Source organism: Lithobates pipiens, unplaced genomic scaffold (genome assembly GCF_037356315.1).
Source record: "Lithobates pipiens isolate NorthernLeopardFrog02 unplaced genomic scaffold, aLitPip1_a1.2 Scaffold_22, whole genome shotgun sequence".
Lineage (NCBI taxonomy): Eukaryota > Metazoa > Chordata > Amphibia > Anura > Ranidae > Lithobates > Lithobates pipiens.
The window spans coordinates 208,571,942-208,599,931 of record NW_027507784.1 but is presented as its reverse complement, the minus strand read 5'-3'; the positions used below and the strand labels follow the sequence as shown (position 1 = coordinate 208,599,931).

Below are 27,990 nucleotides of genomic sequence, written 5' to 3'. Positions count from 1 at the left end.
ATATAGGTACCTGCCTGGCAGCTGTCAGAGTCCCGTCCACATCAAACAGGCACAGCGTACTCCCCCGATCAGCCATCTCTGCTGTCACTCTGTGTTTCTTCAGGGTAATGAATGAAGGGCGGCCACATCATTACTTCCTAGTCACATGACCTTTCCCGGAAGTAACGTGTGGACGCCACTCGGAAATACAGCTGTACGTGTTGCGAGGGACGTTTCCGGTGTGCGGGTGTCGGAGGAGGTGAGAAATGTGCTGCTTCTAATGACTATGATATCATGCTGGCCCCACATTTCGTGACTATATTCAACTTTGAATGACACCTTTGTCCTTTACACCGAGTTCCTAGCTCTTTTATGCAGACTTGTATGTGCCAAATGCATTATACTCAATAACCTTTCAATCTGTTATTTTGAAAAGCAGGTATAATAGAAAAGTAGTTATGGAAAAGAAAAAAACAAAACCCTTTTTGCTAAAAAAAATTACTTCTAACCTCCAAACATACAACTTTTTTTTCATTTTTTTTTTGCAGAGACCCAAGTGAATAAAATGGCGATTGCTGCAAATTTTTTTTTTTCATGCAGTTTATGTGTAGCAGTTTTGCAAATACACTTTAACCAATTCAGCCCCAGAGGGATTTACTCCCTTAATGAGCAGGCCAGTTTTTGCTATACGGCACTGTGTCGTTTTAACTGACAATTGCGCGGTTGTGCGACACTGTACCAAAACAAAATTGATGTCCTTTTTTTCCCACTAATAAAGATTTCTTTTGGTGGTATTTGATCATCTCTGCAGTTTTTATTTTTTGCGCTATAAATGGAAAAAGTGACAATTTTGAAAAAAATAGCCAATATTTTTACTTCCTGCTATGTATTATCCCAAAAAAAAAATTATATATAAAAAATATTTCTTCATCAATTTAGGCCAATACATATTCTACTACATATTTTTGGTAAAAAAAAATAAAAAATCGCAAAAAAGCGTATATTGATTGGTTTGCGCAAAAGGTATAGTGTGTATAAAATAGGGGAACGATTTATAGACTTTTATTGTTTTTACTAGTAATGGCGGAGATCAGTGGTTTTTAGCAGGACTGCGACATTGCAGCGGATACATCTAAGTGACATTTTTTGGTGATCGGTGACACCAATGCAGTGCTATAAAAATGCACTGATCTCACTGTATAAATAGCACTGTCAGGGAAGGGGTTAACACTAGGGGCGATCAAAGGGTTAAGTGTTCCCTAGGGAAGTGTTTTCAAACTGTCAGGGGGACGTACTGACTGGGAGTAGAGAGAGATTGCTGTTCCTAATCTCTCTCTCTCTCCCCCGTGCCAGAACGGGCATCTGCCTTGTTTACATTGGCAGATCCTGTCCTGCCTCTCTGTACCGCAATCATGGGTGGCTGGTGGACATCGAGTCCTAATGTACAGAGCGACTTACAGGTACGTCGGTTTTCGCAGCTGGGCCACCCTGTTGCAGTATATGTGTGCGGTCCGGAAGTGTTTATTGAATAACAAACAACAATATTTCTTTCGTTCATTGACGGACACAGCTCCTTTAAATCTTGACCGTAGGGTTATCACACCACCTTCAGAAGAGGACTAGGCAGAACGTGTACCACATGTAAAAACAGCAAGACTGCATAGCTCCACCCAGGGGGCGGTCCCTATTGCTAAAACCCCTCTGCCTGCTTCCTGCAGCTCAGTTTTTTTCTGCCTAGTGAAGGAGAAGATTTAGATCCTATTATCTTTTATCAACAGGCGGCTGGGTGACAGGCTAGATAATGTAGATCCTTGTAGTCTCCCAGCCTGGCCATCAAGCTTGAGCAGGCCCTAGCTACGCGCTGGGTCGGCCACTACATGCCCCCTCTGCTTCAGGGCCGGCTGGTGAGCTATATGCTCCGGAGCACACATATGACCAAGCTACTGCTGTCTGTTTCGCAGTGTGCCTTGGACAGCAGCTACCCCATACTGCTCAGGTGATGGGTCTGTGATGGAATGCGTCCAGCTATTCCAACTGGACGGGTAAGTATAGCTCTCCCTGCCTCGGCAGGATAGAGCAGCTGGGCCTAGAGCTGCACGATTAATCGTTAAAAAAAAAGCAATCTCGATTCACCCCCCTTGATGATCTCTCCCGCTGAGAGTAGGCGATTCTTTCATATAAACAAGTGGAGAGATTATCTGTTCACTTGCTGTCAAAAGAAAGCATCGGCAATCTGCCAAGTTTAGAACTTGAAACGTTGTAACTAACGCTTACTTCTTAGATCAAAGGGATAGAACTTCTGTGTGTAAACAGATAATCTGGACAGTCTGCCAAGCTTTCAACCAGTGTAAATGCAGGCAGCTTAACCACTTAAAGTCTAAATCTTTTTCTGACACTTGTTTCTTAAGTTAAAATCAATATTTCTCTTATATTCCCCGACCGACACAGCTCCTCTCTGTAACTAAATGGGTTTGTTAGCCTGCCATTAGGAGAAACAATACTGAGAACTTTAGTCCCGCCCGGGGGGCGGACCCTGTGCTAACAACCCTCCCTGCTGCCCAGGCAGAACTCAGTACGTCAACAAGCAGTATAACGTAGAGAAAAGGAGGGGTTTTATTTTGCCTAGTGCCTAAGGAGAATGACCTAGGAACCCTTGCGGGCTCTTTGGTCCATTTTTTTGATGCAGGTTTGATGTTTTTTGCGCAAGATGAAAGATCCTGGGATCTTATATCAACTGCCAGCTGGGTGACAGGCTGGTTAAGTTATCCTTGTAGTCTCCCCGGTCCGGCCATCGAGCGTGTGCAGGCCGCAGCTAAGGCTCGGCAGACCACGACATACCTCAGCTCCAGAGGTGGTCGGTGAGCTTCAATGCTCTGGGGTATACATGAGACCAGGCTACTGATGTCTAGATCACAGTATACCGGGCCAGCAGCCACCCTGTAACTGCGCAGGAATAGGTCTGTGATGGAATGTCTCCCAGCTCTTCAGGACTGGTAAGTACGGCTCTCCCTGCTTCGGTGGGGTGAGCAGCTGGGCATTCCCTGGGAGGTCGATTTGGGGGCCGCCTCACCTCCTTCTCTTCTCTCCCACGTCCCTATCTCTCCTCCGGGGGGTGGCTGCGTGTGTGTGTGGTTCGCTGGGTCTCTCACCTGTAAGAGGCTCTGTGCGGCTAGCGTTGGTCCTGATCCCGGTCTGGGGGGTCCCAAAAGGTGGCTGTGGAGGTGTTCTTGCTGAATGCAGGCAGCACTGTGCGTGATACTTTGAATATCCAGGAGCCAGCGGATCCCTCTGCTGATGTATCGGCCCCTTGCTGAATGCAGGCAGCACTGTTCTGTGATTTATTTTTTTCCTGTCACCTTATGGCGCTGCCCGGCAGCCATTTTGACTGTGGGCAAAGCAGGTTCCCCTTGTGAGCCTCAGCAGCCATTTTCTATAGGATTTTCCTATTAGTTGCATTGGCGGCCATTTTTTTGAAGCCCGAACGCTCTTTTCACCGCAGTTCTCCTGTGACAGCTTTACATGTGCTCTCACATGCTGTTTCCTGTGTCCACTGTGTATACAGGACGCTGGATGGCTCTTCCCTGAACGCTAGTGCAAGCTCTGCAGATCGTTTCACCGCTTTTCTATACAGCTGCTGCCGACACAGTTTCTTCACTCTGCAACTGGGTGACCTCCTAGGGACTACAGGCAGGGCTAGTAACATTCACAGAACGCCTCAGGGTGGCGAGTCTGGCGCTAGGCACCCCCCCCCCCCCACGCGGCAGCAGCAGGAGGGTGGGACCTTCACTGTCCTAAGTCCCCTTGCAGGTGGCAGACAGGGTAGGGTTAGCATGGCTTCAGAAACTGGTGTTTTTTTCCCCCGAAATCCAGGCTATTACAACTGGGGTACCTGCGGATGCCGATGTGCCCATGGACACCCTGATGGCGGTCCTTAACTCATTTGTTGCTAAAATAGAGGCTTTGCGCGTAAAAGGCCCCTACCCCCCCCCCCCCCCCATCCTCTGGGGAGAGCTCTGATGCAGACTCGGGCCCTTCTGCAGCTGGTGACCCCTGCTCTGATCTATCAGACGAGGCTGACCAGGACCATTCGGACAGTGAGGATGATTCCCCGTCCAGGTCCGGGCGCGACAAAGCGCTTGTTGGCGCACTTATCACAGCTGTGCATGATACTTTGAATATCCAGGAGCCAGCGGATCCCTCTGCTGATGTATCGGCCCCTTTTGGGTCCCACAAGCCAGCACGTTCCCCTAAGGTGTTTCCATATTTGGCTTATTTTGACAAGTTCATCTACATGGAATGGGGTTGGCCGCAAAGGACCTTTTCAGTCCCCAAAAACATTGCCGTGCGTTACCCCTTTGAGGAAAGCCTTCTCAAGAAATGGTCGGCTCCTCCGGTCGTGGACCTCCCAGTATCCAGGTTACATAAAGTAACCACAATCCCGGGAGAGGGGACTCCTGCATTCAAGGATCCCATGGACAGGAAGGCCAAGGCAGTGGCTCGTTCCTTGTTTACGGTAGTGGGGTCAGCCGTGGGACCAGTACTGGCATCCGCACTGGTGTCACAGACACTGACTGAGTGGGCAAAACTTTTGCACCGCGAATTGGGAGAGCAAAACTCCTCCCCTGTCTGCGTGGAACTAGCAGACTAACTAGTGCAAGGCCTTAAGTACGTTTGTGACGTGGCCCTGGATACTCTCCCTCTGTTATCCAGGGCTTCAGTGTCAGCTGTGGTGCTGAGGCACCTGATTTGGCTTAAATGCTGGTCTGCTGACCAGGCATCCAAAAAAGCCCTGACGGATCATCCCTTCCTTGGCGACCGGCTCTTTGGAGCTTCGTTGGATGACATTATTAAAAATGCCACAGGTGGTAAGAGTACACTACTCCCACAGGCCAGGAAGGCTAAGGAGCCACGCCGCAGACAAGGGCCCTCTTTTTCCGCTCACAAGTGGCTTTTTCGTCAGCCCAGTGCTTCGACAAAAGTTTCCCAGCCCGACAGGACATCCATGGACGGTCAAAAGCGTACCTGGAACCGCAAGCCTAACAAGCCTGTGAACAAAAGTGCTACTGCATGAAAGTTTGCCCCCACCCGCGTATCGGGTGGGGGGGGTCGCCTTCGGGAGTTTGCAGCCCGGTGGACCTCCCGGTTATCCGGCCAATGGGTCTGTGACCTGATTTCCACAGGCTACAAGATAGTTTCTCTCTTGGCCGCCAAACAGATTCTTCCCCCTCCAGCATACCCGCATCCCCGGTTCGCCGGGAGGCCCTGCTAGGGGCAGTAAGGGACTTGCTGAATCAGGGGGTGATTGTACCAGTTCCGGAATCGGAACGCTTCCAGGGGTTCTACTCAAATCTGTTTGTGGTTCCCAAGAAGGAAGGGGTACGTCCAATCTTGGACTTAAAAGCCCTCAATCACTTTGTAAAATTGCAGAGGTTCAGAATGGAATCAGTTCGCTCGGTAGTCGCTGCACTCCATCAAGGGGGCTCCTTGTTGTCTTTGGACATTCAGGATGCGTACCTGCCCATACCGATATGCCTTTGGAATCAAAAATTTCTGAGTTTGGCAGTCGGGGAAGCCCATTACCAGATTGTGGCTCTTCCCTTTGGCCTGGCATCAGCCCCCCGAGTCTTTACCAAATTACTGGCTCCAGTATTGGCGTTGCTGCAACAACGCGGGATCGCAATCGTGGGTTACCTAGACGATCTCCTCCTGAGAGCATCTTCTGCCTCAGAATTAGAGGAAGATGTGGCAATCACCATGCAGACTCTGCGAGAATTTGCGTGGCTGTTGAACCTAAAGAAGTCGGTGATTGTACCTAGGTTTGCTATTGGACTCCAGGGAAGCAAGAGTTTTTCTCCCTTCAGACAAATTGCAGACTCTCAGATCTGCGGTCAAACTACTGATGAACCGCAAGTGGTCGTCGCTCCACTTTTGCATGCGAGTACTGGGGCTCATGGTAGCCTCCTTCGAGGCAGTACCTTATGCCCAGTTCCACACCAGAGTCTTGCAGAAGGAGATTTTGACAAAATGGAAAAATCTCCGTTGTCCCTGGATCGACAGGTCCAGGTGAGCCAGCCAGTCAGGCACTCTCTGATCTGGTGGTTGAGGTCCCCAGTGATTCAGTCCGGAAAATCGCTCCTTCCTCTGAAATGGACGGTGATCACTATGGACGCCAGTCTATCCGGCTGGGGTGGAGTAATGGGGATTCAGTCGGCTCAGGGCAACGCCACGGCCTTACCATCGCTGGCTTTAACGGCATGGCTATTGAGAGCCAGGTGCTGAGGAACCGGGGTCTGTCGGACTCGGTGATTCCAACTGTGCTGAGGGCGCAAAAATCTTCTTCATGGAAGATATACCATAGTACCTGAAAGGCCTACATTTCCATGTGTGAGGAGAAAGGGTGACATCTGCACTCCTTTTCTATATCCAGGATCCTGCTGTTTCTTCAGCAAGGAGTAGACCAGAAATTGTCATTGAGCACCATTAAGGGGCAAATTTCAGCCCTGGCTGTCTTTTTTTTTTTCAGCGACCCCTGGCGTCTCACTCATTAGTGAGTACCTTTGATCAGGGGGTACAACATGTAGTCCCTCCGGTGCATCCACCGTTACCCCCATGGGATTTGAACCTGGTGTTGTCAGCGCTTCAGAAGCCGCCGTTTGAGAATATCATGCAGATTCCCCTGTTGGCCCTTTCACAGAAGGTGGTCTTTCTGGTGGCCATCATATAGGGCAGGAGGGTTTCAGAATTGGCAGCCTTGTCATGCAAGTCGCCTTATCTGGTCATCCATAGGGATAAGGTGGTGTTGTGTCCGCAACCGTCCTTTCTACCGAAGGTGGTTTCAGGTTTTCATATGAATGAGGACATTGTATTACCATCGTTGTGTCCTAAGCCGAAGCACCTCAAAGAGGTGGCCCTTCACGCTCTCGATGTGGTTAGGGCTCTGAAGGTGTACTTGTCTGCCATGGCTCCCTTTCGGAAGTCAGACGTACTGTTTGTTTCGGTGGCTGGTCCACTTGTTGGCCACCATTTCCAGGTGGATCAGACAGATTGTAGTCCAAGCCTACGCCTTGAAGGGGCAGGTGCCCCCCTTTCCAGTCACGGCCCACTCTACAAGAGCAACCGGAACGTCTTGAGCCTTCCGACACCAAGCGTCTTTCGCTCAGGTGTGTAAGGCGGCGACCTGGTCGTCTGTCCATACGTTTAGCAAGTTCTACAAGGTAGACGTCAGTGCATCGGCTGATGCCTGTTTTGGCTGCAAAGTTTTCCAGGCGGACGTGTAGTTGCAATTGAGATTTTTTCCTGGTCGATAAAAACGCAGTACTGTTTGTTAATGCACCATTGCATTACTTCTGCAAAAGGTTGCGGTGTTGGGGACCTCTCCTATTGAGAAGGCCCGGTTATATGGCAGTGTTTTTTTCTGTACACTGCTGTTTTTTTGTGGGTTTAGTTTCACTAGTTCTCACTTGCCATGGGGGATGAAGTTTTAATGCTGTTTTTTTTCCACCCCTCGTTTTGGCACTGCTTGGGGACGTCCCATTTAGTTACAGAGAGGAGCTGTGTCGGTCGGTGAATATATACTCACCGTAAAATTATTTTCTCTGTAATTTACCAACCGACACAGCACCCACCCCTCCTTTTCTCTACGTTATACTGCTTGTTGACGTACTAAGTTCTGCCTGGGCAGCAGGGAGGGTTGTTAGCACAGGGTCCGCCCCCCGGTGCGGGACTAAAGTTCTGTGTATTGTGTTACAATTTTTGCCTAGTTCTCCTAATGGCTGGCTAACAAACCCATTTAGTTACAGAGAGGAGCTGTGTCGGTCGGTGAATTACAGAGAAAAGGATTTTACAGTGAAATCCTATTTTTTTGCTAGAAAATTACTATATATATATTTATATATATATATATATATATAAATAATTTTAGACTAGGGCTGCAACTAACGATTATTTTCATAATCGATTAGTTGGCCAATTTATTGTTTAGATTAATTGGTTAATAACCTTAAAAAAAGGTTTTGTGTCTAATTTAGTTAATATGTAAAGTTTTAAAAAAAGGCAATTTATTTTTAAATATCTCTATATGCAGTGGTAAATATAAATAACCAACTATATTGTTATGGAGCAAAATATCTAATCCACTCTGAGAATAACAGACAGAAGAGATATACTGTATATACTATTAGAAGAGATGTACTGTATATACTAGTATAGGCTATATACTGCATATACTATTAGAGGAGAGAGATACTGTATATACTATTAGAGAGGATATACTGTATATACTATTAGAGGGGATGTACTGTATATACTATTAGAGGATATATACCGTATATACTATTAGAGGACATGTACTGTATATACTATTAGAGGAGAGATATACTATTAAAGGGTCAATCTGGTAAATATCATCAGACTCATTAACTTAACCCCATTTTGTTACTGGCCGATTAATCGATTAGTTGTTTCAGCCCTAGCAGAGACCCCAGGGAATAAAATGTCATTTTTTTGGGAAAAAATACACTTCAATAAATTTAAAAAAAAGAAACAGTAAAGTTAGCACAATTTTTTTTGTTTTAATGTGAAAGATGATGTTACGCCACGAGAATCGTAATCTATCTTCTAAGCAAAAAAATCGTGATTCTCATTTTAACCAGAATCGTGCAGCTCTAGCTGGGCATTCCCTGTGAGGTCGATTAGGGGGTCTTTCACTCTCCCTTTCCTCTCTCCCCATCCCTTTTTCCCTCCTCCCCCTGTGGGGGCTGCTGCATGGCTGGGCATGAGGTGCGGTGTATGTACCTGGGCCGGGGGTCATCCAGGGGGGGCTCTGTACCTTGGCAGGGGCTGCACTGGCTGTTTGTGTCTGTTTGTCTTTCTGCCCCTTTTCTCTGTGTGTGAGGTGCCTGTGTAAAATTTCCCTCAGAAATGTGCTAGCGTTTCTATGCAGAGCATGGGTTTCTTGTAGCCTCAGCACGGTTTTACCTCCAGTGCTGGCTCGTTTTACCTCAGAACAGCATGCTTTTTCACTCTGGGCACCTGTGACTAGGCACAGAACACAGCGGTCAGCAGCAGCACAGCGCAGCACTTGGTCAGGGTGGTGAGTCCTTCAGTTAGGCCCCTCAGTCTGTGAGCAGCTAGGAGGGTGGGATTGTGTACCTTCCCCTAGGTCCCCAAGTGTGGCAGGCAAGGTGGGTGAGCATGGCGCTTCTTCCCCAGATATCCCTGTAGTTGCAACCGGCTCACCTGCAAACAATGCAGTGCCTATGGACGCTTTGTCGGCGGTCCTGGAAACATTTGTTGCCAGGGTGGAGGCGGCATGTGGGTGCAAGGGGGTAAAAAACACCCCCTGCCCCCCCCCCCCCCATCCTCTGGGGAAAGCTCTGATTCAGACTTGGACCCCGCGATGACTGGTTGCCCCTGTTCTGATATGTCAGAGGATGCAGACCAAGACTGTTCGGACAGTGAGGATGATTCCGTGTCAGTGCAGGAAAAAGCGCTACTAGGAGCACTTATCACCACTGTGCGGGATACCCTGAAGATACAGGATGTAGCAGTATCTTCTGCTGAGGTGTCGGTCCCTTTTGGGCCCTGTAAGCCGACCCGTGCACCTAAGGTATTTGCGTATTTGACTTATTTTGATAAGTTCATCTACAAGGAATGGGGAAGCCCGCAATGGGCCTTTTCAGTTCCAAGAATAATGGCGGTGCGTTACCCCTTTGAGGAGAGCCTCCTTAAAAAATGGACGGCTCCTCCTGTCATTGACCCCCCAGTATCCAGGTTAAATAAAGTAACCACGATTCCGGTAGAAGGGACTCCTGCATTCAAGGACCCTGCCAACAGGAGAGCCGAGGCAGTGGCCCGGTCCATGTTTACGGTAGTGGGGTCAGCATTACGACCTGTACTGGCCACGCCCTTGGTGTCGCAGACACTTACTGAGTGGGCAAAGTTATTGCACCGTGAATTGGAGAAGCAACAGTCTCCCCGGTCAGCGTAGAATTAGCAGACCAGTTAGTGTTAGTGCTTAAGTATGTCTGTGATGCGGACTGGGAAACAGTACTCCAGTTCTCTAGAGCATCAGTATCTGCAGTGGTGCTACGGCGCCTGATTTGGCTAAAGTGCTGGTCTGGGGACCAGGCATCTAAAAAAGCTATGGGGATTTGCCCTTCCTTGGTGAGAAGCTATTTGGAGCTTCGTTGGACGACATTATTAAGAATGTTACAGGTGGGAAGAGTACATTACAGTCCAAGAAGGGTAAGGAGCCACGCCGTAGGCAAGGGCCCCCCTTTTCCGCTCAGAAAAGGCTTTTTTGCCCGCACCGGGATGACAGATAAGAGCTCCCAGTCCGACAGGGCATCTGCTGAAGGACAAAATCGTCCCTGGTTTCGCAAGCCTGCGAGCAAAAATGCTACCGCACGAGTGTCAGGCGGGGGGGTCGCCTTCGGGAGTTTGCAGCTCGGTGGACCTCGCTGCTGTCCGACCATTGGGTCTGCGAACTGGTTTCATTGGGCTACAAGATCCACCAAACAGATTTTTTTTCCCTCCAGCATACCTTTTACTCCAGGCTCACTGGGAAGCCCTGTTAGGAGCAGTAAAGGACCAGCTCATACGCAGGGTGATGTTCTGAAGTGCCTGTTCTGAAGCTGGAAATGTTTCAGGGATTATATTCCAATCTGTTTGTAGTCCCCAAAAAGGAAGAGGTACGTCCAATCCTGGACCTGAAAGACCTCAACTGCTTTGTGAAAGTACAAAGGTTCAGAATGGAATCAGTTGGCTCCGTGGTCACTACGCTCCATCAGGGAAACTTCCTGGCGTCTCTGGATATCCAGGACGCGTACTTGCATATACCCATATACCTCAGGCATCAGAGGTTTCTGCGATTTGCAGTTGGGGAAGAGCACTACCAATTTGTAGCTCTCCCTTTTGGCCTGGCGTCAGCACCCGAGTCTTTACCAAAGTGTTAGCTCCAATTCTGCCGCTGTTAAGGCAACATGGGATCGCAATCCTGGGTTACCTAGACGACGACCTTCTGAGAGCAGCTTCTGCCTCAGAATTAAAGGAGAATGTGGCGATCACCATGCAAACTCTACAGGAGTTGGGTGCTGAACCTAAAAAAGTCGGTGCTCATGCCAACTCAACGCCTGGAGTACCTGGGCTTATTGCTGGACTCCGTGAAAGCGAGAGTTTTTCTCCTTTCAGACAAGCTGCAGACTCTCCGAGCTGCAGTGAAGTTGTTGAGCTGCAGGTGGTCGTCGCAGCACTTCTGCAGGCGGTACCGTACGCCCAATTTCACACTCGAGTCTCGCAGAAGGAAATCCTGTCAAAATGGGCCAAATCTCCATTATCCCTGGATCGCCAGATTCAGTTGAGCCAAGTAGTCGGGGATTCTCTTCTCTGGTGGCTGAGGTTTCAGGCTCTTCGGTCCGGGAGATCGTTCCTTCCTCTCCATTGGACAGTCATCACAACAGACACCAGCCTGACCGGTTGGGGTGGAGTGCTGGGGGTACAGTCAACCCAGGGCCTTTGGTCACGGGAAGAATCCCAGCTGCCGAGCAATGTGCTCGAACTTCGGGTGATCAGGCTATGCCTCTCCACATGGTCAACAAGGCTATAGGGGCGTCCGATCAGGATCCAGTCAGACAACACCACGGCTGTCAACCATCAAGGAGGAACAAGGAACTCAGCTGCAGCAGGGGAGGTGGCTCGCATCCTCCAGTGGGCAGAGCGACATGTGCCGGCCTTAACGGCCATTTACATCCCGGGCATAGAAAACTGGAACCCGGACTACCTAAGTCACCAGATGCTGGACCCAGGAGAATGGTCATTGCATCCGGAGGTATTCAGGCTTCTTTGCCTGCAATGGGGCACACCATACATGGATCTCTTGGCCTCTCGGTTCAATGAAAAGGTGCAGAGGTTTGTGTCCAGGAGAAGAGACCCCCTGGGCGGATGCATCAGACACGTTGGTGGCTGCGTGGGGGCAGTATCGGCTGATTTATGCCTTTCCCCCACTCAAACTGTTACCACGTCTGCTACGCAGAGTGGAGGCCGAGGGGATTCCAGTACTTGCCTTAAGCACCATCAAGGGACAGATATCGGCCTTTGCTGTCTTTTTCCAACGCTCCTTTACGTCTCACTCATTAGTAAGCACCTTTGTTCAAGGGGTTCAGCATGTAGTCCCTTCGGTTCGACCACCCTTACCACCATGGGATCAAGGCACTTCAGAAACCGCCATTTGAGAACATCAGGGAGATTCCCTTGTTGACGCTTTCCCAGAAAGTTATCTTTTTAGTGGCTATTACAGTGCCTTGCGAAAGTATTCGGCCCCCTTGAACTTTTCAACCTTTTTCCACATTTCAGGCTTCAAACATAAAGATATACATTTTTTATTTTTTGTGAAGAATCACCAACAAGTGGGACACAATTGTGAAGTGGAACGAAATCTATTGGATTTTTGAAACTTTTTTAACTAATAAAAAAATGAAAAGTGGGGCGTGCAAAATTATTCGGCCCCCTTACGTTAATACTTTGTAGAGCCACCTTTTGCTGCGATTACAGCTGCAAGTTGCTTAGGGTATGTCTCTATCAGTTTTGTACATCGAAAGACTGAAATTCTTGCCCATTCTTCCTTGCAAAAACAGCTCGAGCTCAGTGAGGTTGGATGGAGAGCGTTTGTGAACAGCAGTTTTCAGCTCTTTTCACAGATTCTCGATTGGATTCAGGTCTGGACTTTGACTTGGCCATTCTAACACCTGGATACGTTTATTTGTGAACCATTCCTTTGTAGATTTTGCTGTATGTTTGGGATCATTGTCTTGTTGGAAGATAAAGCTCCGTCCCAGTTTCAGGTCTTTTACAGACTCCAACAGGTTTTCATCCAGAATGGTCCTGTATTTGGCTGCATCCATCTTCCCCTCAATTTTAACCATCTTCCCTGTCCCTGCTGAAGAAAAGCAGGCCCAAACCATGATGCTGCCACCACCATGTTTGACAGTGGGGATGGTGTGTTGAGGGTGATGAGCTGTGTTGCTTTTACGCCAAACATATCGTTTTGCATTGTGGGCAAAAAGTTCGATTTTGGTTTCATCTGACCAGAGCACCTTCTTCCACATGTTTGGTGTGTCTCCCAGGTGGCTTGTGGCAAACCTTAGACTTTTTATGGATATCTTTGAGAAATGGCTTTCTTCTTACCACTCTTCCATAAAGGCTAGATTTGTGCAGTGTACGACTGATTGTTGTCCTATGGACAGACTCTCCCACCTCAGCTGTAGTTCTCTGCAGTTCATCCAGAGTGATCATGGGCCTCTTGGCTGCATCTCTGATCAGTCTTCTCCTTGTCTGAGCTGAAAGTTTCGAGGGACGGCCAGGTCTTGGTAGATTTGCAGTGGTCTGATACTCCTATTTCAAAATGATCGCTTGCACAGTGCTCCTTGGGATGTTTAAAGCTTGGGAAATCTTTTTGTATCCAAATCCGGCTTTAAACTTCTCCACAACAGTATTACGGACCTGCCTGGTGTGTTGCTTGGTCTTCATGATGCTCTCTGCGCTTTCAACAGAACCCTGAGACTATCACAGAGCAGGTGCATTTATACAGAGACTTGATTACACACAGGTGAATTCTATTTATCACCATCAGTCATTTAGGACAACATTGGATCATTCAGAGATCCTCGCTGAACTTCTGGAGTGAGTTTGCTGCACTGAAAGTAAAGGGGCCGAATAATTTTGCACGCACCACTTTTCAGTTTTTTATTTGCTAAAAAAGTTTAAATTATCCAATAGATTCCGTTCCACTTTACAATTGTGTCCCACTTGTTGGTGATTCTTCACAAAAAATAAAAATGTGATATCTTTATGTTTGAAGCCTGAAATGTGGCAAAAGGTTAAAAAGTTCAAGGGGGCCGAATACTTTCGCAAGGCACTGTACATCTGCCAGGAGGGTTTCTGAGTTGGCGGCCTTGTCTTGCAAGTCATCATATATGGTTATCCACAGAGATAAGACGGTGCTACGTCCTCTTTTCTTCCAAAAGTGGTTTCAGCATTCCATCTCAATGAGGACATTTTATTGTCATGCCTTTTGTCCTAAGCCGACACATCCAAAAGAAGTTACCCTACATTGCCTGGACGTGGTCTGGGCTCTGAGGGTATATATGTCTGCTACGACTCCCTTCCAGAAGTCAGACTCTGTTTGTTTCGGTGACTGGTCCGAAAAAAGGTCTGGCCGTCTCGTCGACCAACATTTCCCAGTGGATCAGACAGATCGTTCTCCCGGCTTACGCCTTGAAGGGGCATCTGGCCCCCTTTCCTGTCAAGGCCCATTCCACCAGGGCAATTGGGACCTCCTGGGCTTTCCGACATCAAACATCTGCCTCCCAGGTGTATAAGGCGACGACTTGGCCGTCCATTCATACTTTCACAAATTTCTACTAAGTTGATGTAAGCGCATCTTCGGCTGCTTGCTTTGGTAGCAAAAGTTGCAATTTACGCTTTTTTCTTTTTTTTTTAAAAAAGTTATGTTTTTGTTGTAAACCCATTTTTGATGCATACGTTGGTTGCAAGTTCTGGTGCGACCGTTTCAGATGGCAAGTCCTCTGTTGAGGCGTTTCTCTAGTTGTGGGTGAAGTTATTTGTTGTCGTTTCCACCCCTCGTTTTGACACTGCTTGGGGACGTTCCTACGGTCAAGATTTAAAGGAGCTGTGTCAGTCAATGAATGAAAGAGAAAATAGGATTTTTGTACTCACCGTAAAGTCCTTTTCTCTGAAGTTCATTGACGGACACAGCACCCACCCCTCCTATTTTACGTTGTACTGCTTGTTGACGTACTGAGCTGCAGGAAGCAGGCTGATGGGTTATAGCCAGAGGGACTGGCCCCTGGGCGGAGCTATGCAGTCTTAGGCCGCGTACACACGGGCGGATTGTCTGCCCAACTAAGTTCGGCAGACAATCCGACAGACAGTCCGTTCAAAATTTGCATGAACGGAATTGACCACACACGATGAGCAGACAGTCCGCTGAAAGCGTGCGTGATGACGTGTACAGCACGTACGACGGGACTAGAAAAACGACGTCCTATACACTGCAATGCAACCTTCGGCCGTGTAAACCCTTTCTGAGCATGCGCCATACTTAGTCCGTCCAACTTGCCTACACACGAGCGGACTGTCCGCTGAAACCAAGTTTGGACGGACAAAACCAAGTTTGAACGGACTGTCTTACGGAAATTCTGTAAGACTTTGTTCGTCAGACTGTCCGCTGAAAAAGTCCGCTGAAGCCCACACACGAGCGGATTGTCCGCTGAAACACTGTTCAGCGGACTAAGTTGGACAGACAATCCGCCCGTGTGTACGCGGCCTTACTGTTTTTACACGTGTTACATGTTCTGCCTAGTCCTCTCCTGAAGGTGGCGTGATAACCCTACTGTCAAGATTTAAAGGAGCTGTGTCCGTCAATGAACTCCAGAGAAAAGGATTTTACGGTGAGTACAAAAATCCTATTTTACCCTAATTTTTTTTGTACAGTGCCTTGAAAAAGTATTTATTGGGATTTTATGTGATAGATCAGTGGTCTCCAAACTGCGGCTCTTGCGGCATTATTCCTGCCACTGACACCAATAATGGGGTATAATTCCTGCCACCAACAATGGGGCACTGTTCCTCCCAGTGAAGCCAACTATTTCTCCCCCTAATACCAAAGATCAGGCATTGTTCACTCCCACTGGACAAAGTCTGGCCCCTCTAAAGTCTAAAGGACAGTAAACTGGCCCTTTCTTTAGAAAGTTTGTTGATTCCCGTGATAGACCAACACAAAGTGGCACATAATTGTGAAGTGGAAAAAAAATGATAAATGGTTTTCACTTTTTTTTTAACGAATATCTGAAAAGTGTGGCGTGCATTTGTATTCAGCCCCCATTACTCTGATACCCCTAACTAAAATCTAGTGGAATCAGTTGCCTTCAGAAGTCACCAAATTAGTAAATAGAGTCCACCCGTGTGTAATTTTAATCTCAGTATAAATACAGCTGTTCTGGGAAGCCCTTAGATGTTTGTAATGCCGCATACACACGATCAAACAATCCGGTGGAAAAGTCAGGCAAACTCAAGTCCGCCAAACAATCCCCCCGTGTGTAGCCTCCGGCATCCTTTTTTGACCCGAAAGTACGGCGGACTTAGAATGCCGTGTTGCACACCAATCTTCCCGCCGGACTCGCATTTCGGCGGACAATCCGGCCGTGTGTATGCCAGTCTGCCGTACTTTTGAAATGAGCTGACTTTTCCCGCCCGGAGAAAAGTCCGCTCATTTCGAGCGGGTCTCCAGGTAGGCGGGGCCCGCGAAGGAGACGTCGCTGGCCCCGCCGCCTGGTATGGACTTAAAGGGGAACCCCAACGCCGAAAAAAATCGGCGTGGGGGTCCCCCCCAAGTCCACAACAGACCCTTGTCCGAGCACGCTACCCGGCCGGCCAGGAAAGGGGGGCGAGCGAGCGCCCCCCCCTCCTGAGCCGTACCAGGCCGCGTGCCTTCAACATGGGGGGTGTCTTGGGGATGGGGGGGCCGCGCGGCCCCCCCACCCCAAAGCACCTTGTCCCCATGTTGATGAGGACAAGGGCCTCTTCCCGACAACCCTGGCCGTTGGTTGTCGGGGTCTGCGGGCGGGAGGCTTATCGGAATCCGGGAGCCCCCTTTAATAAGGGGGCCCCCGGATACCGGCCCCCCACCCTATGTGAATGAGTATGGGGTACAATGTACCCCTACCCATTCACCTGTAAAATAAAAGTACAAAAAAAAACAACACACGAGATAAAATACTTTATTGCACAGCTCCGGGGGTCTTCCGTCTTCGGGGGTCTTCTCGCCGGACTCCTCCGCTATCTTCTTGTAGCTCTTTTGCTAGCGGAGGAGTCCGGCTTTCTTCCTCGCCACCGGCCTCTTCTTCCGACTTCGGGGGTCTTGTCCCCCTCTTCGGTTCTTCTGCCGGGCCACCGCGCCGCCTTATAGCTCTTTTACAGGCGGTGGCCCGGTCTTCTGTCGCCGCCGCCGCCGCCTTCCGTTGTTGTTCTTCTTCTTCTCCAGGAGATGTTGACTCGACGATCTCTCCGGCCGCAATGCCAGGGACGCGCTGCGCTGCCACTTATACAGTGGTGTGAAAAAGTGTTTGCCCCCTTCCTCATTTCCTGTTCCTTTGCATGTTTGTCACACTTAAGTGTTTCGGAGCATCAAACCAATTTAAACAATAGTCAAGGACAACACAAGTAAACACAAAATGCAATTTGTAAATGAAGGTGTTTATTATTAAAGGTGAAAAAAAATCCAAACCATCATGGCCCTGTGTGAAAAAGTGATTGCCTCCTAAACCTAATAACTGGTTGGGCCACCCTTAGCAGCAACAACTGCAACCAAGCGTTTGCGATAACGTGCAATGAGGCATTTACAGCGTCCTGAAGGAATTTTGGCCCACTCATCTTTGCAGAATTGTCCTAATTCAGTTACATTAGAGGGTTTTCGAGCATGAACGGCCTTTTTAAGGTCATACCACAACATTTCAATAGGATTCAGGTCAGGACTTTGGCTAGGCCACTCCAAAGTCTTCATTTTGTTTTTCTTCAGCCATTCGGTGGTGGACTTGCTGGTGTGTTTAGGATCATTGTCCTGCTGCAGAACCCAAGTTCGTTTCAGCTTGAGTACACGAACAGATGGTCGGACATTCTCCTTCAGGATCTCTTGGTAGACAGCAGAATTCATAGTTCCTTTTATCACGGCAAGTCTTCCAGGTCCTGAAGCAGCAAAACAGCCCCAGACCATCACACTACCACCACCATATTTTACTGTTGGTATAATGTTCTTTTTATGAAATGCAGTGTTCCTTCTACGCCAGATATACTTGGACACACACCTTCCAAAGAGTTCCACTTTTGTCTCATCGGTCCACAGAATGTTGTCCCAAAAGTCTTGGGGATCATCAAGATGTGTTGTGGAGAAATTGAGACGAGCTTTGATGTTCTTTTTGCTCAGCAGTGGTTTTCTCCTTGGAACTCTGCCATGCAGGCCATTTTTGCCCAGTTTTTTCCTGATGGTGGAGGCATGAACGCTGACCTTAACTGAGGCAAGTGAGGCCTGCAGTTCCTTGGACGTTGTTGTGGGGTCTTTTGTGACCTCTTGGATGAGTCGTCGCTGCGCTCTTGGGGTAATTTTGGGCGGCCGGCCACTCCTGGGAAGGTTCACCACTGTTCCATGTCTTCGCCATTTGTGGATAATGGCTCTCACTGTGGTTCGCTGGATTCCCAAAGCTTTGGAAATGGCTTTATAACCCTTTCCAGACTGATAGATCTCAATTACTTTCTTTCTCAATTGTTCCTGAATTTCTTTGGGTCTCGGCATGATGTATAGCTTTTAAGGATCTTCTGGTGGACCTTACTGTGTCAAGCAGCTCCTATTTAAGTGATGCCTTGATTGTGAACAGGTGTGGCAATAATCAGGCCTGGGTGTGGCTAGAGAAATTGAACTCAGGTGTGGACAACCACAGTTATAGTATGTTTTAACAAGGGGGGCAATCACTTTTTCACACAGGGCCATGATGGTTTGGATTTTTTTTCACCTTTAATAATAAACACCTTCATTTACAAATTGCATTTTGTGTTTACTTGTGTTGTCCTTGACTATTGTTTAAATTGGTTTGATGCTCCGAAACACTTAAGTGTGACAAACATGCAAAGGAACAGGAAATGAGGAAGGGGGCAAACACTTTTTCACACCACTGTATAGGGACAAGGGGCGGTGTCACATGGCTTTATGTCACATGGGTTGATGTCACATGGGGACTGTGACATCGTAAGGGGGCGGGGTCACCATGTGACACCAACCCATGTGACATAAAGCCATGTGGCACCGCCCCTTGTGAATGAATGAATGAATGAAATACTTATATAGCGCACAATGCGAACTGAATCGCCTCTAGGCGCTGTGGCGAGCTTTGATCATCTGCTAAAAGAGGAAGGTCTTGAGTTTTTTCCTAAAAGCCAGGTGATTTTCTTCCAGGCGGATGTTGATTGGTAGAGCATTCCATAGCCGAGGCCCTTGGACAGCGAATCTCCGATCACCCTTGGATTTTTCCGGGGCTTTGGGCACGAGGAGGAGGTTTTTGTTGGCTGATCGAAGACTGCGGTTTGGTGTGTAATGATTTATTTTCTCCATTAGGTATTGCGGAGCTTCTCTATGCACGCATTTGTGGGTGAGGCAAAGGGTCTTGAATGTGATCCGATTTTTTACGGTTAGCCAATGTAAGCTCCTCAGTGAAGGAGAAATGGATTCCCAGGGTTTTTTTCCTGTTATCAGCTTTGCCGCCGTGTTTTGGATCAGTTGTAATCGCGCAAGTTGATATTGTGGTAATCCTATGTAAAGCGAGTTTGCGTAGTCCAGTCCTGAATTAATGATTGTTCAAACTACCACTGCTTTGTCATTCTTTGGGATAAAAGGGATGAGTCTGCGAAGCATGCGCAGTAGATGGTGAGATCGACTGACTACAGATCCTATTTGCGCATCCATTGACATTTGTGCGTCTAAAATAACCCCGAGACTCTTCGCTTTGGTCTTTGGGGAGATAGTCTGCCCAAAGACGGTTGGTGGAGACCAGGAGGTTTTGGTTGCGGGCTTATGATTTGGGTGTAAGATAAGAAGCTCTGTCTTTGATTGGTTCAACTGGAGGGAGTTGGTGGTCATCCAGTCCTCTATTGATTTGAGGCAGTTTTCAAGTTGTTGGTGATCTTTTTTTCCATTGATCCGGAAATAAAGTTGCGTGTCGTCAGCGTAAGAGTGGAAGCAGAGATCTGAGCATCTGATGATTTGAAGGAGTGGGCGAATGTAAATGTTGAAGAGAACGGGTGACAACGGAGAGCCTTGAGGGACTCCGCAGGTGACTGCCCGAGTTTCGGAGAGGAATTTTCCTAGTTTCACTGTCTGTGACTGATTTCCTAGGAAGGACGCGAACCAATGGAGATCTATGTCTTGGACTCCGGCTACTTCTGTGAGGCGGACGAGTAGAATATTGTGATCTACTGTATCAAACGCTGCACTTAGGTCTAGCAGTACGAGGAGACACGGCTCTCCGTCATCTGCTGCTTCGAGGGCGTCATCCCAAATCTTGAGGAGAGCTGTTTCTGTTCCATGACCCGGGCGGAAGCCCGATTGCAGATTGTCCCTATATAAGTGGCAGCGCAGCGCGTCCCTGGCATTGCGGCCGGAGAGATCGTCGAGTCAACATCTCCTGGAGAAGAAGAAGAACAACGGAAGGCGGCGGCGACAGAAGACCGGGCCACCGCCTGTAAAAGAGCTATAAGAAGGCGCGGTGGCCCGGCAGAAGAACCGAAGAGGGGGACAAGACCCCCGAAGTCGGAAGAAGAGGGCGGCGGCGAGGAAGAAAGCCGGACTCCTCCGCTAGCAAAAGAGCTACAAGAAGATAGCGGAGGAGTCCAGCGAGAAGACCCCCGAAGACAGAAGACCCCCGGAGCTGTGCAATAAAGTATTTTATCTCGTGTGTTGTGTTTTTTTTGTACTTTTATTTTACAGGTGAATGGGTAGGGGTACATTGTACCCCATACTCATTCACATAGGGTGGGGGGCCGGTATCCGGGGGCCCCCTTATTAAAGGGGGCTCCCGGATTCTGATAAGCCTCCTGCCCGCAGACCCCGACAACCAACGGCCAGGGTTGTCGGGAAGAGGCCCTTGTCCTCATCAACATGGGGACAAGGTGAATTTTTTCGGCATTGGGGATCCCCTTTAAGTCCATACCAGGCGGCGGGGCCAGCGACGTCTCCTTCGCGGGCCCCGCCTACCTGGAGACGCGCTCGAAATGAGCGGACTTTCCTCCGCGTGTGTGGGCGAGTCCGTTTATTTCAAAAGTAGGGCTGATAGTACGGCGGACTTAGTACGCCGTATTAGTCCGCTCAAAAAGTGCCGTGTGTGGGCAAGTAGCCCGTTCGGAAAGTCCGACGGACAGTCTGGCGGGAAGTCCGCCAGACTAAGTACGTCGGACATACCGCTACGTGTGTACGTGGCTTTAGAGAACCTTAGTGAACAAACAGTATCATAAAGGCCAAGGAACACACCAGTCAGGTCAGGGATAAAGTTGTAGAGAAAATTAACCACTTCAGCCCCGGAAGGACTTACCCCCTTAAAGCATAACTGTAATTTTTCCATCTATTAAATCTTCTGCCACAGCCCACTTCCTGTTTCTTGTCTGGTAAAAAGCCTAGGCTTATGACATCATACACAGCTCTCTCTCACTCTCGTGAGAGTTTGCCAGGAAAGGAGGGGGGGTGAGTCATAAGATGCCCAATGAGAGCTGCAGAGCTGAAGGTGTGCCTCTGTGTAAATCCAGGAAGTGATCAGACAGCAGCTTCAGCTGCCCGCAGTTAATGGATGCAGCCAGACTTAATGGAGGGAGATTTCTGCAGCATATTTGGCAAGTACAGAATCACAGTATATATAAAATGGTATGCAAAGTGGTTGGAGGGAAGCTTCAGAATGGCAAAGATGTTTTTATTATAATAATAATAATTACAAATTATGTGAGATGACTGCAATTCCTCTTTCATGACCAGGCCATTTTTTGCAATATGGCACTGCGTACTTTAACCACTTTAAGACCGGGTCTATTTATCAGACATGTTGTTTACAAGTTAAAATAGTTTATTTTATTTATTTTTTTGCTGGAAAATGACTTAGAACCCCCAAACATAATATATATAATTATATAATATTTTTTTTTCTAACACCCTACAGAATAAAATGGCGGTCGTTGCAGTACTTTTTGTCACACCGTATTTGTGCAGCAGAGGTGATCAAATACCACCAAAACAAAGCTCTATTTGTGGGAAATAACGGCATGAATTATATTTGGGTACAGCGTCGCATGACTGCTCACTTGTCAGTTAAAGTAAGTGCCGTATAAGAATGGCTTGGTCATGAAGCAGGGTGAACCTTCCGAAGGGCAAGTGGTTAAATAGTATTTTTTTTTTTTTGTAGAGGTCTATACATCAGACCAAAAGTGGAGAAATAGTTGAGAGCTAAGCAAATGTCAACACAGATTTTACAGCTATGATCCATTGCTTTAGTGTGCTGCAGTGCCATTCATTTTGAATGCCACCCTGACACACTAAAGCAATGCATCTCCAACACACTTGTTGAATTCTTTGAATGGAGGAGTTGTAGATGAATGTCACAAACTCCCTTCCTCTAATCACAAAACACTTGTGCATTTTCTGAAAAGAACAGAGGCAGAACATGCAACTGTCTATAATTGGTGTACTACAGTAAGATCTGCAAGTTTAAGCACTTACTGTGCTGTACAAGCTCAATGAAAGTTAAGGTTTCCCTAACGCAGTAGCAGCCACACACTTCATTAGGGTTATTTACAGTGAGGGAAAACGTTATTTGATCCCCTGCTGATTTTGTACGTTTGCCCACTGACAAAGAAATGATCAGTCTATAATAGTAATGGTAGGTTTATTTTAACAGTGAGAGATATAGAATAAGGTTCTCATCCAAATTTGACAGTACATGGTCCCATCCATCGTCCCTTTGATGCAGTATAGTTGTCCTGTCCTCTTAGCAGAAAGACCCCCCCCCCCCCCCCCCCCGAAGCATGATGTTTCCACCTCCATGCTTGACAGAAGGGATGGTGTTCTTGGGGTCATAGGCAGCATTCCTTCTCCTCCTTCAAACACAGCGAGTTGAGTTGATGCCAAAGAGCTAGATTTTTGTCTCATCTGACCACAACACTTTCACCCAGTTCTCCTCTGAATCATTTAGATGTTCATTAGCAAACTTCACACGGGCCCGTACATGCATTTACTTTCTTGAGCAGGGGGACTTGCGGGTGCTGCAGGATTTCAGTCCTTCACAGCGTAGTGTGTTACCAATTATTTTCTTGGTGACTATGGTCCCAGCTGCCTTGGGATGACAAGATTCTCCCGTGTAGTTCTGGGCCGATTCCTCACCGTTCTCATGATCATTGAAACTCCACGAGGTGAGAGCACTTTTAAGAGAGTGCACCTAATCTCAACTATTTACCTGTATAGAAGACATCTAGGAGCCAGAAATCTTGCTGATTGATAGGGGATCAAATACTTATTTAATTCATTAACCACTTAAGCCCCGGACCAATTTGCAGCCAAAGGACCAAGCCCCTTTTTGTGATTCGGCACTATGTCGTTTTAACTGACAATTGCACGGTCGTGTGACGTGGCTCCCAAACAAAATTGGTGTCCTTTTTTTTCCCCACAAATGAGCTTTCTTATGGTGGTATTTGATCACCTCTGCGGTTTTTATTTTTTGCGCTATAAACAAAAATAGAGCGACAATTTAGAAAAAAATTCAATATTTTTTACTTTTTGCTATAGTAAATATCCCCAATAAATATATAAATTTTTTTTCCTCAGTTTAGGCCGATACGTATTCTTCTACATATTTTTGGTTAAATTAGCGATTGATTGGTTTGCGCCAAAGTTATAGCGTTTACAAAATAGGGGATCGTTTTATAGTATTTTTTATAAAAAACATTTTTTTTTTAACTAGTAATGGCGGCGATCAGCGTTTTTTTTTTTTTGCACTGATTCCTGTGTAAATGACACTGGCAGTGAAGGAGTTAACCACTAGGGGGCAGTGTAGGTGTTATATATGACGTTATGTGTTTTTTTTTTATTGTAGGGGGCGTGGCCTGGCCTGTGACGTCACTGATCGTCCTTCCCTATAAAAGGGAAGAGACGATCGGTGACAGCCACACAGGGAAACACAGGGGTGGGTTGTTTACACAGACCTCTCCTCGTTCATCAGCTATGTGACCTGATCACGAGACAACAGTGGCGATCGGGTACGCTGGTCACAGAGCACAGGACCGGGTCGGGAGCTCGTTGGTGACGGCGCGCTCCCGACCCACGGCTGGGCACTTAAAAAGCAACGTAAAGGTACGTGCTTGTGCCCAGCCGTGCCATTCTGCCGACGTACATTGGGGTGAGGCGGTCCTTAAGTGGTTAAAATGCAAATCCATTTATAACTTTTTTGAAATGCGTTTTTCTGGATATTTTTGTTGTTATTCTGCCCCTTACTGTTAAAATAAACCTACCATTAAAATTATAGACTGATGATTTCTGTGTCAGTGGAAAAACATACAAAATCAGCAGGGGATCAAATACTTTTTTCACTCGCTGTATATTTACAGTGCAAAGGTCCAAACATTTTTTAATTCAGCTTTAAGGCTCCATTCACACTATGGCGTTAAGGATTGTGGGCGTAGTTTTCACGAATCTGCTTGCGGTTCCAAATCTGCTTGCGGTTCCAAATCACAGGACGCCCTTGCGATCCCTGTTACTTTGAATGACACCCAAATCATGGCACGCTTTTTCCCGATTGTTGCCCGACGAATAGCAGTAAAATCACATGAAACAGAATTGTGGGACATCTGTCATCCAAAACTAATCACGGTAAAATCGCCTGTTATCCAAAAGAAGTTCCTCTTTTGGGCGTCAGGCTTCCTGCGATTCTGTTTGCACAATTTTACCACAATTTGTCAGACGACAATCATGGCAAAATCGTACCGAGATTTGAGTGCCATTCAAATCAACAGGGATAGCAAGGGCATCTCGCAATTTGCAGCAATTCGGAATCACGGGCAGAATTCGCCAGCGATCTGGAATACCTTAGTGTGAACTGAGCCTAAGGCTTCAATTCCTTTTTATATAAATGGTATTTTGTCTATTTTGCATTTATTTGCTATTGAATATATAATGATTTCACATTAATCACTTGCGTACTGGGCACTTTTACCCCCTTCCAGGCAAATTTTCAGCTTTCAGTGCTGTTGCACTTTGAATGACAATTGCGCGATAATGCAACACTGTACCTAAATGAGATTTTATTTTATTTTTTTCTCACACAAATAGATCTTTCTTTTGGTGGTATTTAATCACCACTGCGTTTTTGCTAAATAAATAAAGACCGAAAATATTGAAGAAAAAAAACGTTTTCATAGTTTGTTATAAAATTTTACAAACAGGTAATTCTCCTCCATTGATATGTGCTGATGAGACTGCACTGATAGGCGGCACTGATAGGTGACACTGATGGTAACTTATTGGCAGCATTAGTCGGCACTATTAGGACTGCACTGATATTCAGGGCACTGATTATCAGTGTACATGTCCCTTTTAGAGAAGCCAGTTATCAGCTCTCTTCTCTCCTCGTGCTGTCAGCATGAGGAAAGGAGTGGCGATAACCAACTTCTGTTTACATCCATGGCCAGCTATGATTGGACACAGCTGATCATGTGGTAAAGAGACGTTGATTGGGTCTTTACCAGAGCGTGCCGCCCACAGCAGGCGGACGCGGTCACAGGAGGCCATCATATTACTGCCTCTCAGAACTAGCCGGCCGCACTGTAACCATCATTCAGCTATAGCACGGTGGGCAAGTGGTTAATAACTAGACTACAGATAAATAAACTTACAAAGAATAGGCTAGGCTTCTCATTACATTATGGAACTTGATAACATGATTCTTTGAAAGAAGTGGGTGAAGGAACCACTTCATAACACTAGATGTAGAAGTCTAAGGGTCCTTTCACACGGGGCGGATCAGTTCTGATCCGCCCCGTGGATGTCCGTTTGCTCAGCGGGGATCACTCCGTCGATCCCCGCTGAGCAGGGAGATGACAGCTCCGTCTCTGCACACTGCGCAGGGACGGACCTGTCACAGCGCCGCTCTCCCCTATGGGAGATCGGATGACGACGGACCGCAGTGGCCGTCGTCACCCGATCCGATCCGCAGACGGATGGAAAAATAGCTTTTTCCTCCGTTACACTTTTTCGGATCGGAGCGGGTAGGATGTCAGCGGACATGTCACCGCTGACATCCGACGCTCCATAGAGCTCTATGGAGCACCCGTTCAGGTCCGCCTGAAAAACTGACAGGCGGGCCTGAACGGGACGTCAGTGTGAAAGGGGCCTAAGGGTCCTTTCACACGGGGCGGATCAGTTCTGATCCGCCCCGTGGATATCCGTTTGCTCAGCGGGGATCACTCCGCCGATCCCCGCTGAGCAGGGAGATGACAGGTCCGTCTCTGCATACTGCGCAGGGACGGACCTGTCACAGCGCCACTCTCCCCTATGGGAGATCGGATGACGACGGACCGCAGTGCCCGTCGTCATCCGATCCGCAGACGGATGGAAAAATAGCTTTTTCCTCCGTCACACTTTTTCGGATCGGAGCGGGTCGGATGTCAGCGGACATGTCACCGCTGATATCCGACGCTCCATAGAGCTCTATGGAGCACCCGTTCAGGTCCGCCTGAAAAACTGACAGGCGGGCCTGAACGGGACGTCAGTGTGAAAGGGGCCTAAGGGTCCTTTCACACGGGGCGGATCAGTTCTGATCCGCCCCGTGGATATCCGTTTGCTCAGCGGGGATCACTCCGCCGATCCCCGCTGAGCAGGGAGATGACAGGTCCGTCTCTGCATACTGCGCAGGGACGGACCTGTCACAGCGCCACTCTCCCCTATGGGAGATCGGATGACGACGGACCGCAGTGCCCGTCGTCATCCGATCCGCAGACGGATGGAAAAATAGCTTTTTCCTCCGTCACACTTTTTCGGATCGGAGCGGGTCGGATGTCAGCGGACATGTCACCGCTAATATCCGACGCTCCATAGAGCTCTATGGAGCACCCGTTCAGGTCCGCCTGAAAAACTGACAGGCGGGCTTGAACGGGACATCAGTGTGAAAGGGGCCTTAGGCTAGATCCCAATTTTAAATTATATAAATTATTTGAATTTCCTTTTTCTTTTCTTTTTTACATTTTGAATAAGTTTGGTAACAAAATGTGTGTGTTTTGTTATTTCTCTAGCAGGATCCATAAACATGGCACTACTTTATGGCTTTTCCATGAGGTTCAGACCCATTAATCGACAGATATTGTTGTGGACATGGAAATCAAGATTGCATAGGAGTGCCAGCTTCACTGGATGTGGAGAAAATCCTCAAGCTGTACCTGGAAATGTATTTTCACATTTCACATCTTTTAAATACAGGAATCAACAGTTACTGAGCCAAAATACATTCTGTTTATCTGCTACTGACACCAAGACTGATGTGAAGAAATTTCATTTGATCTACAAGTTTCCAGGAATACGCATGTGCAAGGCTGTTTCCAGACTGAAGATTGTGCAGACAATGTTGACTATTATGTTCCTTCCACCTATTTATTATTACTATTTGCAAGGGCAAGTTGCAGAGGTTATTGTTTTTTATTTTACTGGAATAACTGTGTTTGCTGGCGCTATGCTGTATAGCCTTACGTATTATTTACAGAGAATTATAGGGATGATTTATGTAAACCAAGAAGCAGCAACTCTGAAGATTTCTCACTTGACATTTTGGGGTAAAAGGAAAGATATTTTTTTACCAGTTGAAGATGTGAAAGCGCTGTCAGAAACTGGAGACCAGAAAGGGGAAGTTCTCCTTCAGGTCAGAAGATACAGCAGTCCAGATATATTATACATAACATGCTTTGGCCAGATTGTGGATAAAGAAAAGTTTAGTTTTATATTTGGAGAAATAAAATAATTCACTGCTCATTTTAACATCTCAAAAGACACAGTTGTCAGGATCATTGTTGTGGTTTCTGGGTGATTTTACAACCCCAATTTCCCAAAAAGTTTGGATGCTGTGTAAAATCTATAAATAAAGCATACAGTATCTCACAAAAGTGAGTACACCCCTCACATCTTTGTAAATATTTTATTATATCTTTTCATGTGACAAAACTGAAGAAATTACACTTTGTTACAATGTAAAGTAGTGAGTGTACAGCTTTTATAACTGTGTAAATTTGCTGTCCCCTCAAAATAACTCAACACACAGGCATTAACCATCTCAGCCCTGGAAGGAATTACCCATTTCCTGACCAGATCATTTTTTTGTGATATGGAACTTCGTCGCTTTAACTGAAAATTGCTCGGTCGTGTGACGCTATCCC

The 27,990-nt window shown here is 47.3% G+C and overlaps 2 protein-coding genes across 6 annotated transcripts in view; one reads left to right on the top strand and one right to left on the bottom strand.

Annotated features, from left to right (window-relative positions):
- Positions 1 to 154, bottom strand: part of PMM2 (phosphomannomutase 2) — a 119,102-nt gene extending 118,948 nt beyond the window's left edge. For 2 of the 3 annotated variants that reach the window (XM_077448836.1, XM_077448837.1), the window contains exon 1: positions 11 to 152. In XM_077448836.1, the coding sequence (XP_077304962.1) occupies positions 11 to 76 (66 nt within the window). In that variant the 5' untranslated portion in view covers positions 77 to 152. Of the gene's footprint in view, positions 1 to 10 lie in introns of all 3 variants that reach the window. The other variant, XM_077448838.1, reaches the window with a different exon arrangement.
- TMEM186 (transmembrane protein 186) lies at positions 105 to 27,736 on the top strand. 3 transcript variants are annotated; one of them, XM_077448841.1, is made up of 2 exons: positions 105 to 238; positions 26,863 to 27,736. In XM_077448841.1, the coding sequence occupies exon 2, from the start codon at positions 26,874 to 26,876 to the stop codon at positions 27,576 to 27,578; it is 705 nt and encodes a 234-aa protein (XP_077304967.1). In that variant the 5' UTR covers positions 105 to 238; positions 26,863 to 26,873; the 3' UTR covers positions 27,579 to 27,736. The 3 variants fall into 3 exon arrangements, with proteins under 3 accessions (XP_077304967.1, XP_077304966.1, XP_077304968.1); XM_077448840.1 differs by having other exon boundaries at positions 158 to 238; positions 26,860 to 27,736; XM_077448842.1 differs by lacking the exon at positions 105 to 238 and adding an exon at positions 21,744 to 21,897 and having other exon boundaries at positions 26,860 to 27,736.
- The last annotated feature ends 254 nt before the right edge of the window (positions 27,737 to 27,990 follow it).